General features: G+C 37.0%; 1 protein-coding gene across 1 annotated transcript in view; it reads left to right on the forward strand.

Moving 5' to 3' along the window:
* LOC120474949 (homer protein homolog 3) overlaps positions 1 to 12,367 on the forward strand; it is a 30,667-nt gene extending 18,300 nt beyond the window's left edge. The window contains exons 6-10 of the mRNA XM_039665602.2: positions 102 to 235; positions 2,016 to 2,172; positions 8,439 to 8,546; positions 8,862 to 8,942; positions 10,616 to 12,367. Coding sequence (XP_039521536.1) covers positions 102 to 235; positions 2,016 to 2,172; positions 8,439 to 8,546; positions 8,862 to 8,942; positions 10,616 to 10,801 — 666 coding nt within the window. The 3' untranslated portion in view covers positions 10,802 to 12,367. The remainder of the gene's footprint in view (positions 1 to 101; positions 236 to 2,015; positions 2,173 to 8,438; positions 8,547 to 8,861; positions 8,943 to 10,615) is intronic.
* The last annotated feature ends 681 nt before the right edge of the window (positions 12,368 to 13,048 follow it).

A 13,048-nucleotide genomic window follows, 5' to 3' on the forward strand; every position in this document is an offset into this window, starting at 1 on the left:
TGTGTTTAAAGGATTAACTGTGAAGTCAGACAGAAGCTGAGCCGTCGGTGTGTGTCTGGATTCATGCGATAATATTTTCCGTGTGTGTGTGTGTGTGTTAGGACCTGTCTGATGAGCTGCAGTCTCCTCCAGTGATGTGTGTGAACGGGCCGGAGGACAAGCTCTTCAGGAGTCAGAGCGCTGATATTACTCTGTCCTCGGAGAAGGAGCGCATTAAGAAGATGCTGTCCGAGGGGTAAGGCTCCAGCTAATGTAGCTCATTTTCTGGCTATCCACGTTTGTGGAGAACACCCAATTATCACACTATAATGGGCCTTTGAAAGAGCCTATAAAATGCCTCTAAATCAAGTTTTCTTGAACGATCACAGGCCTCTTTACCATGTGAGTTATAAGTAAAAACAATCATCCTGATCACCATAGTAAGCACCTACAGCACACGTGCATTATGGCGCTGGATTTTGCAGGCAAGATAAATAAACCAAAAAAATATTTTTCACCATTTTGGAGAGCCATTTTTTTGACTGTGTTTCCATCCAAAGTTGTGAATTTAACTTAGAGTAGTTCACTTTTGAAAAAACTGATAATTTACTCACCCCCATGTCATCCAAGATGTCCACGTCTTTCTTTCTTCAGTCGAAAAGAAATTAAGGTTTTTGATGAAAACATTCCAGGATTTTTCTCCATATAATGGACTTCAATGGGGTCCAAACGGTTCAAGGTCCAAATGAGAGTTTCAGTGCAGCTTCAAAGGACTTTAAACGATTACAGACGATGAATAAGGGTCTTATCTAGCGAAACGAGCGCTCATTTAAAAAATAAATGCAAAAGTTTAAGTTTTATAAGCTCAAATGCTCACCTTGATCTGTTCTGCGATGTACATTATTGACTCTCAGTTCGACTCTCTGTTAGACTGTAAACTGCCGTCAATCATCCCGTCATCATAAACTGTCATGAACATCAATAACTTTTTGGCTCACCAGACACTTTGGCTAGTGGGTTTCCAAAGTTACTAGCCACTTAGCATTTTCACTGGCCACAATTTGGAATTTTGCACAATTTCCGATACCATAGCGGAATAATACCATATAGATATCTTTTAATAGTATAATTTGGCAGCTGCTGTCACTTTAAGACCTGCCGCACGGACCCATTACACTGTGTTATATAGCCAATATACTTGTCTTTATGTATACACACTTTAAGTGTGAGCACAAAATCTGTGGGAATGAGTCTATACGCGCAATCCCTCGCTGTAATTCAAGCCCTGAACCACCATCAATATAAATCCGGAGCTATTTAAATTAGTGAGCAAAAGGTTCACTGTAAAAAAAATATTTTTGGTTTAACTTAAAGTAACCTGGTTGCCTTAAAATTTTAAGTTGATTGAACTGGAAAAAGTGAGTTAATACAATGAAGGAGATTAATTTAACCATCAGAAACTCAAAAATATATGTTATCTCAACTAAATAAATTATTTAAGTTGATTTGACAAAAGAAAAAATGTTGTGATTACTACACTGTAAAAGAAATTATTGGTTTAACTTAAAAAAGTAAGTAACCTGCGTCGCCTTAAAATTTTAAGTTGATTGAACTGGAAAAAGTGAGTTAATACAATGAAGGAGATTAATTTAACCATCAGAAACTCAAAATAATAAGTTATCTCAACTAAATGAATTATTATGAGAAAATACGTTGTGATAACAAATCTTGAAAATATTTTTTACAGTGTTTGTGTGTCACTTGCTGGCGGAGATTTAAGATATTTCCGTATCAATATGTATCGAAAAATCAATATTAATTACAGCACTAGAGCTTATTATTTCAGATGCCTTTTTAAAAGATTATAATTGAAAACGTATATTATATAAAATTCAACCCGCCAAAGTGGCTAATAGGAGTGAGATCCACCTCCGTTTGGCGGGTGTTAATGTCAAGCCCTGGTTACAACTAAAAGTCAACATGACATCAGGGTTAAAATGGTCAGACACTGAAAGTTTTGAGCGTTTCTCTTACAGGTCGATCTGTGAGATGAACCTGGAGGCAGAGCTCTTCACCTTACAGGACAGTAACTCCAAACTAGTGGCGGCGCTTCATGAGGCGAACGCCAACGTGGAGCAGTGGAAGAAACAGCTGGCGGCGTATCAGGACGAGACCGAGAGGTTACGAGACCAGGTGACGATATAGAGTGGAAGATGCTTTGAATGCAAGGATTGAAAGTGCAAACAAGTCGAAATATTTTATTAAAGCCCCCCTGTGGTGAAAATCCAGCTTTTAATGTTGTTTACGTGTGTATGTGGTGTTTTTAATACGCTTTAACCATGTGTAAGTTCATAAGTCGACCGTATTGCTGAGTATTTCCTCCTTAAAACAAAAGACAGTGTCAAAGTCTCAACAGTCTCCTTGTAACCAATCAGATCAACGTGTGATCGTCAACCAGTGGATCTCTGAGTGGAGGCGGGGCTCATTTACATATTCATAGAACCATGCATACTAAATGAGGCAAGGGTGTCGGGTTACATTCAAGATATTTGATGTCATGAAGGCAAGGAAAAAACGTCATTTTGGTGATGACAGATGAGTTTTAATTAAAGGATCAAATGATTGACTACATGGGGGCTTTAATTTACGCTACCGGTCAAAAGTTAGAAATAGAAGAAATCTTTTATGCTCAACAACACTGCATTATTTGATCAAACATGACACAGTGAAATAGTATTTAAAGGAAAATATTTAATGTAATTTGTTTTTGTGATGGCAAAGCTTAATTTTCAAACAAATGCTGCTTATTGAAAGGAATCCTGTCAAAAAGTGTTTAAAGCAGCAAAAACTCTGTTCTGTTTAACTGAAAATAATAAGAAACTTTATTAAAGCTACACTGTGTAACTCTTTTAGTTCAGTCTTAGCCTAAAACACTTAGTTCTTTCAAAAATATATGTGCTCATTAATGTATATTTACTTCGTTCAAGTAATAAAGTATTTTCGTGAGTGTATAATATGCCATTGAAAATACATACGGGTAAGGGGTTCGCCATGTTGCCCCTCCATCTTGAAAGTACATTAGCCAAAGAGGGACATACCCGTTAATTCAAGCTTCGCCTTTCGCGTTTACGTTTGAGTTAACACTCATGGACGAGGTCCAACTGGAAGCCATGTTAATCTTGGACTACATTGGCCACCGTAGGAGTTAAAACGAAATCGTAATTGAGAGGAACAGAAACTAATATTCACTGGATGGTCATACACCTTTTCACCACTAGATGGCGGTAAAAATCACACAGTGTAGCTTTAATAATTGCACACCAATAATTGATTATAACTGCAAAATCATCAAATTGGAGTGATTTCTGATGGGTCATGTGACACTGAAGACTGGGGTAATGATGCTGAAAATACACAGGAATAAATTACATTTTACAATACACTCACCGGCCACTTTATTAGGTACCCCATGCTAGTAACGGGTTGGACCCCCTTTTGCCTTCAGAACTGCCTCAATTCTTCGTGGCATAGATTCAACAAGGTGCTGGAAGCATTCCTCAGGGAGTTTGGTCCATATTGACATGATGGCATCACACAGTTGCCGCAGATTTGTCGGCTGCACATCCATGATGCGAATCTCCCGTTCCACCACATCCCAAAGATGCTCTATTGGATTGAGATCTGGTGACTGTGGAGGCCATTTGAGTACAGCGAACTCATTGTCATGTTCAAGAAACCAGTCTGAGATGATTCCAGCTTTATGACATGGCGCATTATCCTGCTGAAAGTAGCCATCAGAAGTTGGGTACATTGTGGTCATAAAGGGATGGACATGGTCAGCAACAATACTCAGGTAGGCTGTGGCGTTGCAACGATGCTCAATTGGTACCAAGGGGCCCAAAGAGTGCCAAGAAAATATTCCCCACACCATGACACCACCACCACCAGCCTGAACCGTTGATACAAGGTAGGATGGATCCATGCGTTCATGTTGTAGACGCCAAATTCTGACCCTACCATCCGAATGTCGCAGCAGAAATCGAGACTCATCAGACCAGGCAACGTTTTTCCAATCTTCTATTGTCCAATTTCGATGAGCTTGTGCAAATTGTAGCCTCAGTTTCCTGTTCTTAGCTGAAAGGAGTGGCACCCGGTGTGGTCTTCTGCTGCTGTAGCCCATCTGCCTCAAAGTTCGACGTACTGTGCGTTCAGAGATGCTCTTCTGCCCACCTTGGTTGTAACGGGTGGTTATTTGAGTCACTGTTGCCCTTCTATCAGCTCGAACCAGTCTGGCCATTCTCCTCTGACCTCTGGCATCAACAAGGCATTTCCGCCCACAGAACTGCCGCTCACTGGATGTTTTTTCTTTTTCGGACCATTCTCTGTAAACCCTAGAGATGGTTGTGCGTGAAAATCCCAGTAGATTAGCAGTTTCTGAAATACTCAGACCAGCCCTTCTGGCACCAACAATCATGCCACGTTCAAAGTCACTCAAATCACCTTTCTTCCCCATACTGATGCTCGGTTTGAACTGCAGGAGATTGTCTTGACCATGTCTACATGCCTAAATGCACTGAGTTGCCGCCATGTGATTGGCTCCTTAGAAATTAAGTGTTAACGAGCAGTTGGACAGGTGTACCTAATAAAGTGGCCGGTGAGTGTATATTCACATAGAAAACAGTTTTAAATTGTAATAATATTTCAGATATTATTACTGTATTTTTTTATTAAATAAACACAGTCTTGGTGAGCAGAAGATACCTTTTCAAAAGCATTAAATACATCTTAATTTAAAGTAATCCGACTCTCTATTGATCCGAATAGGATTGTCTTCATCACCCTCTCTTCACACCGTTTGCTCTCATTATCACTTCAGTGTGAGAGAGAGAGGTAGCCCTCGTCTCTTTGGGACGAGAACAGGCGACCAGGTGGTTGAAAATGGTTCATGTCTTGAGGGACGAGCGAGAGAGAGAGAGAGATGTGGGGTGGTTTGTAGGACAGCGATATCCTACTTTCAATGGCCTAGTTCTGTGGACTGAAATATCAGCAGGGGAAGCTGCCAGACCCTCGTTTGGGAAACTTTACATGGTTAAAAATAATCCAGTCCCTTCAAGAGCCACAGACCTTTAGGAGGTGCTCCTTTTTCTCCGGTGTGTGTGTTAGTGAGCGAGTGAGTGTGTGTAGATGTTTTTCTATCCGGTGGGGATTTAAACACAAATGCACGGGACTCATGTCAGTGTGGGCCGAAATTGAGGAAATAAGCTTATAAATCATACAGAATGCGTTTTTTTACACTCTAAAAAATGCTGGGTTGTTTTAACCCAACTTTGGGTCAAATATGGACAAAACCAAACGTTGGGTTAAAAATGTCATTAAAAAATTTAACCCAATGGCTGGGTTTGTCCATATTTGACCCAAAGTTGGGTTACAACAACCCAGCATTTTTTAGAGTGCGGACAGGTTTAGGGGTCGGCTAAAGCCCGGTTTATACTTCTGAGTCGAACTCACGCCGTAGCTACGCCGTAGGCTGTGTGTAGCACGCGTACCCTGACGTACAGCGGACGCAAGCGCTGTGATTGGTCTGCCAGAACCCCTCTCTTTTTCACACGCTCCCTCTGCATGTGTAGTTACGCTACGCTATCTCACGACCAATTCGTACGAATTCGACGAATGATTAAAAAGTGTCTAATTTGTACGACCTCACTCATACGAATTTGTACGATTTGTCTTGTCTAAACCCACGTGATGGGTAGGTTTAGGGGCGGGGTAAGAGGTAGGTCATTCGTACGAATTCATACGAATTGGCCAATTTGTAAAATATGTACGATTTAACAAAATCGTACTAATTCGTACGAGCGAGGTCGTATGAATTGTTACGAATTAGCCACTTTTTAATCATTTGTCGAATTTGTACGATTTTTGTCTAAACCCACGTGATGGGTAGGTTTAGGGGCGGGGTAAGAGGTAGGTTATTCGTACAAATTCGTATGAATTGGGCAATTCGTAAAATATGTACGATTTAACAAAATCTTACTAATTCGTACGAGCGAGCTCGTATGAATTGTTACGAATTAGCCACTTTTTAATCATTCGTCGAATTCGTATGATTTGTCTAAACCCACGTGATGGGTAGGTTTAGGGGCGGGGGTAAGGGGTAGGTCATTCGTACGAATTCATACGAATTGGCCAATTTGTAAAATATGTACGATTTAGCAAAATCGTACTAATTCGTACGAGCGAGGTCGTATGAATTGTTACGAATTAGCCACTTTTTAATCATTTGTCGAATTTGTACGATTTTTGTCTAAACCCACGTGATGGTTAGGTTTAGGGGCGGGGTAAGAGGTAGGTCATTCGTACGAATTCGTACGAATTGGCCAATTCGTAAAATATGTACGATTTAACAAAATCGTACTAATTCGTACGAGTGAGGTCGTATGAATTGTTCGAATTAGACTTTTTACTCATTCGTCGAATTCGTACGATTTGGACGTGAGATCGGGTCGAGTTACGCGTTGACGCGGAAGTATGAATCAGACTTTACTGTGTGCGTGTGTGCGTGTGTGTGCGTGCTGATATAGAGAAGAACTCGGCAACATTACACACTAAACAGATGAACATGGGGAAAAGCGTGATAGGTCCTCTTTAAAAGATATTTCTGTTTTTATTGTGGTGATTCAAAGCAAAAAATCATCTTTTGTTACATTTGACTTTTTCTTGAGAAATTAATATTTTTTTCGGCAAGAACACATTAAATTGATCAGAAGTGACAGTAAAGACATTTATAATGTTACAAAAGATTCTATTTTAAACATAAAAAATGCTGTTGTTTTGATCAAATAATCCTGAAAAAAATTGTACACAACCATTTTCATCATTGATAATATTATTAAATGTTTCTTGAGCATCAAATCATCATATTAGAGTGATTTCTGAAGGATTATGTGACACTGAAGACTGGAGTAATGATGCTGAAAATCACAGGAATAAATTACACTTTAACATATATTTACATAGAGAACACTTATTTTAAATTGTAATAATATTTCACTATTTTTGATGTACGTAAGAGAGTTCCTTCAAAAACATTGAAAAAGTCATACCAACCTCAAACATTTGAGTGATAGTGAACTATAGCTGTATATGAAGCATCAAATATGACCTGAGTTTGTAATTTTGCGCAGCATTTATACTTCTGAATTAATACTCAATAACTTGTTGCATCACATCTGGTTAAAGCGCAGTGTAAAAGTAAAACACTGTTTACTGTCTGTAATGCAATATTCAAATATAATGTGTGAATGATCAGTGTGTGTGTATGTAGGTCAGCTTTATGATGGCCATTATGCTGGAGATTCTGTGTAATGTGCCTGAGTGAAGTTATCAAATGGTTTTACGCATCAGTGTGTTTGTAAAGAAATGGACAGGCAGGAGGAGAGAAATGAGTGAGTCATTACCGCTTTCATCCGAGCCTCAAAACGTTCTGCCATCGCCGAAAAATATCAATAAGAGCCTGTTTTCTGGAAGAACTGACACTTGAAATTAGTTAATGAGTGTTTCCAGACAGGTTTCTTTCACACACGTTCAAAAGAGTCTCTATTCAGAGTCTGATCCTTTGTGTGAATAACAGACTGATATTCATTTATCAGTGTTTTTTTCTACAGGATTCTGTTGTAGGAGTTTAAAATTTAGAGTTCGTTATATATATATATATATATATATATATATATATTTTTTTTTACTTAAAAAATGACAAAAACATCAAAATTAAACTAAATTTAAATTGTAAATATAGATAGAAAAATTAGAAGAAATTATAATAGTACCTCAGTCAGTGTTATTTTAGTTCTATTGCGTTACTATTATAGTTTTATTATTTTTTATATATATTATTTTTTATGTTATGTCTATAGTTTTTATTAATTTTTATTTCAGTTTTAGTTAGTATATGTATTTTAGTACATCAAGTTCAACTAAATGAAAATGAGAAATAAAATAAATTTGATTGTTTTAATTTCAAGCAACAGTTTTTTGATGGTTTTAGTTTTTGTTTGTTAACTTTAATAACCATGTCTCAATGATGCTAAAATAACATGAATAATAATATTGAATAATAATAATAAAATTGTGCATAGTCTAGATAGCAAGATAAATATTTACACAGTGTCCACAATCATATAGAGATTGCAATAGCAGTATAGTTGTGTTTTATTTATAGCATTTGCTAACACGTATTTTACAGCGTTACATGTACTAACTGTATTAGTAACAGTAAATTATGCATATTTACATGTAACTGGCTGTTATGTAAACGTCAAATATAATTCTACAAACGCATGAAAATATTAGGTAAAAATAATCTGTTAAACATAAAAGTATTGTGTGAAATCATTGAAGACGTTTCTCCTTATATTAAGTGTTCTTTAAAGTTGATTGTGTGTGTGTGTGTGTGTGTGTAGGTGTCGGAGCTGGAGGCTCATGGTAGTCAGGGACCCAGTGACATGCTCAAAGATGAACTCACTCAATCCCTGGAGGAGCTGGAGAACTTACTGAAGGCGAAGGATGAGGTGAGACACACACACACACTCATTCAAATACACACTCACATACACTCTCAACCTCTCACTCAAACACACACACACACACAAATACACACTTGCTATCACACTAACACATGCTCGCTCACACACACTCTCTCTCACAAGCACACACACTCCTCTGATGGAGGGGAGAGTCCAGTGACCTACAGATGTTCTTTCCTGAAAGTCACTGTAATATTCAGCTCAAACTCCTCTTTTTAACACACACACACACACACACTTTCAGCAAGGACTCACTGTATTAGAGATTTCTGCTCATTATTGCATCTCAATGCATTTCAGGAAATCCGGATTCTACAGAGTAAGAAGTCGAACTACCATGAGCTGGAGAGAGAGAGAGAAGAAGCCGTACACAGACTACAGGTGCTGGAACAATCACAATCGCATTCACAATCACAATCACATTCACAATTGCATTCACAATCACATTCATAATCACAATCACATTCACAATCATATTCACAATCGCATTCAATCGCGTTCAAATTCACAATCGCATTCACCATCACGATCATTATCACAATCGCATTCACAATCACATTCAAATTCACAATCGGATTTAAAATCACATTCACAATCATGATCATTATCACAATCGCATTGATTGTGATAATGATCATGATTGTGAATGTGATTGTGAATCCGAATTTCAAATTCACAATTACATTCACAATCACATTGATAATCACATTCAAATTCACAATCGCATTCTCAATCATATTCAAAATCACGATCATTATCTCTATCTCAATCGCATTCACAATCACATTCAAATTCACAATCGCATTCACAATCACGATCATTATAACAATCGCATTCATAATCACATTCAAATTCACAATCACATTCACAATCACATTGATAATCACAATCAGATTCACAATCACATTGATAATCACATTCAAATTCACAATCACATTCACATTCATATTCACAATCTCGATCATTATCACAATCACATTCATAATCACATTCAAATTCACAATCACATTGATAATCACAATCAGATTCACAATCACATTGATAATCACAATCAGATTCACAATCACATTGATAATCACAATCACATTCAAATTCACAATCCCATTCACAATCACAATCACATTCAAATTCACAATTGCATTCACAATCACATTCATAATCACAATCATATTCACAATCACGATCATTATCACAGTCACATTCATAATCACAATCGCATTCATAATCACAATCGCATTCAAATTTACAATCACATTCACAATCACGATCATAATCGCATTCACAATCACAATCGCATTCACAATCACATTAGAATTCACAATCACATTCGAATTCACAATTGCTTTCACATTCATAATCACGTTCACAATCGCATTCAGACATCTTATTCAAATTCACAATCACATTCAAATTCAAATTCGCACACACAATCACATTCACAATCATATTCAATCATACATTCACAATCGCATTCATAATCCCATTCACATTCAAATTCCAAATCACATTCATAATCCCATTCACAATCGTATTCAATCACATTCAAATTCACAATCACATTCACAATCACATTCAAAATCACTTTCATAATCACAATCGCATTCACAATCACATTCAAATTCACAATCGCAGGATTCACAATTGTATAGAGAATAGTTGTTGTTTTGCATTTTTACATTAAATTATAATTTTAATAATAACTTTATTCATATTTATATTAAAAATAATCTAGCCTAAAAAATATTTCTGAAACGTATCTCACTTCAGCATGAATGGCTGGTATGTAGAAGTCAAATACATTTTCAAAATATGAACATTCAAAACATTAGGTTAAAATGGAAGAATCAGGTTTTATGTTTCTATATTGTTGTCCATACATTTTTAAAATTCTTCATTTTGTACAGAATCATGTTTTATATTCCTATATTTATATTCCTATATTATACTCTGTTTCTTCACGCAGCATGCGCCGCTGTGTAACGTACATGAAGACATTAGAGGGTTAATTCCTGTGAAAGGTGTGTTAAATCAGTGACCTCTGTGGTGTGTTTCAGGAGTTGGAGATGCGTAACATGGATCTGGAGCGGCGTGTGCAGAACGCAGAGCAGAACCTGTCCTCAGCGCTGGAAGATCGCGAGCGCGCCGAGAACGAGGTGCAGAGAGTCGTTCAGATCCTCGACGTCAAGATCTACGACCTCAACGACCTTCGACAGAGTCTGGTCAAACTCATCAGTAAATAGTGTGATCTGAGGGACACTCGGCGAGGGCTTCAGTAGTTCTGCTTCTGCACTGACTCCATCTGTCTCCTCTCCTGCTTCGTTTCTTTTGCACTGAAATGCCCTTTCTGTTCAAACTCTAGCAATAACGTCAGTGTCGGTCCAACATGAACAGCGATGGTACGGTACAGGAGGGCGAGGGACGCTTTATTTTTGATACAGTTGTGATGCGTCACGTCTGTACAGTATCACAAGTATTGATTTTTATTTATTAGAGGTCACACATCATGAACAATAGGGGGAAATGATTCACAAATGCATTGCAAATCTAAAAAAAAAATCATAATTTAAAGTATTAATAATTCAAAAAAATGCTTTTTTTACATTCACATTTTTTTTTTAATTATTATGATCTAATAATTAAAATTGATTTTTTTTATCATATTAATTTTAAGGTAACACTTTATTTTACAGTGTCCTTGTTACATGTTTCATGTACTTACTATAGTAATAACAGTAATGCATAATTACATGCAACTAACCCTCAACCAAATCCTAACCGTAACTATAGCAAGTACATGTAGTTAATTCAAATTCAAACCATGCACTTGTATAAATTGTTTATAGCCTGTTATGTTAATTTGTGAGAACGAGAATGCGGGTTTGAAATAAATATCATCAAATCAAATCAAAAAATCAATTAATATCACTCAGTGCTTAAATATGTAATTACAATGTAACAATGACACCTTAAAATAAAGTGTAATCAAATTTAATAAAAATAATGTGCAATTTAAATGCACTCAGTTTGGTTTGAGTGTTGATTATTAAACGCATTGAATTAATTAATTAAAGTTTTCAGCCAAATGCATCCTGATTTTTTTTTGGTTTCGGCCCAGAATTACTAATAATTTCAATCATTTAGCATTCATGCATTTCTGTAACATTCAACTCAAGTGTCATTTTTATGAACACTAAAAGATTAAGCTTTTTTTTTTTTTTTTACTGAATAATTACTTTGTGAATCATGAGTCTGCTTTGGAATATTATGAACCAAAACTAACTCGCAGCAAAGACCTTCGTGGCTCAAATGGCAAAACTTTTGGGCGAGAAACAAAATATGAGAAAGTCATCAATTATTTATAATTTTTTTTTTCTGAATGCCTGTACTGTGTGTGTTTTCTCTGTATAAGGATGTGCTCACAGCTGGAGTGTGTAAACCAAAGACCAGCTCGAATCTTCATACTGTGGAATGCTTAGGATAGAGGACAGCATTGATAGAAAGCATTAAATAGTCGAAATATACATTAGGTAGAAATAAACAATTGTTCTGTTATTATAGAATATTAAGATCTCTCATTGGAGTTTATAATTATAAGAATAGCTGTAATTGTTCATTGAGGAATGGATGTTGAATGTGCTTGAATGCAGCATGTCGTTGCTGTAATGGATGTTTCGTTTGCAGTGTATTTGTGATTGATAGCACAAGAAACCAATGTTAAAGGGATAGTTCACTTTAAAATTAATTTTTGGTATGTTTTAGCTTCCCTCAAGGACATCCAAGATGTAGGTGTCTTTGTTTCCACAGTATTTTCAATTTTGATATTTTTAGGTCAAACCGTTCTTCTCTGTCAGTCATATAATGGAGGTCTATGGTCACCACCTCAAAGAGCATGCACAGAGAAGTCCAGATTAAACACGATTTAATGACTCGTGAATGTAAGTACACATTGATGGCCTAAGACACGAAACAAGAGGTTTGTGTGAGAAAACGAACTGTGTTTATATCGTTTTTACCTTTTGTAACCACAGCCACGTCCAAGTGATCTGAGGGCGCGGGCGCTTCGGTCTGCGCAAGCGCTGGAAGTGATCTCTCGCGCGGTTGTGAAAAAAAATCAACGTTGTCTGTTGATATATCGAAATCATCTTCCATTGTGATTTCCTGTATATCTAAATATGTTTAGATCTTCACAGTGAAGGGTAACACTTCTGAAATCTGTGTAAACAATGAGTGACGTCCACGCACGAGAGATCACTTCCGGCTTTGGTGCAGACTGAAGTGACAGACTTGGACGTGGCTGTGGTTACAAGAGGTAAAAACGATATAAACACAGTTCGTTTTCTCACTCAAACCGCTCGTTTCATGTCTTAGGCCATCAATGTGTACTTACATTTATGAGTCATTAAATCATGTTTAATTTGGACTTCTCTGTGCATGCTCTTTGAGGTGGTGACCATAGACCTCCATTATATGACTGACAGACAAGAACG

Source organism: Pimephales promelas, chromosome 5 (assembly GCF_988280905.1).
Source record: "Pimephales promelas chromosome 5, fPimPro1.hap1.1, whole genome shotgun sequence".
Lineage (NCBI taxonomy): Eukaryota > Metazoa > Chordata > Actinopteri > Cypriniformes > Leuciscidae > Pimephales > Pimephales promelas.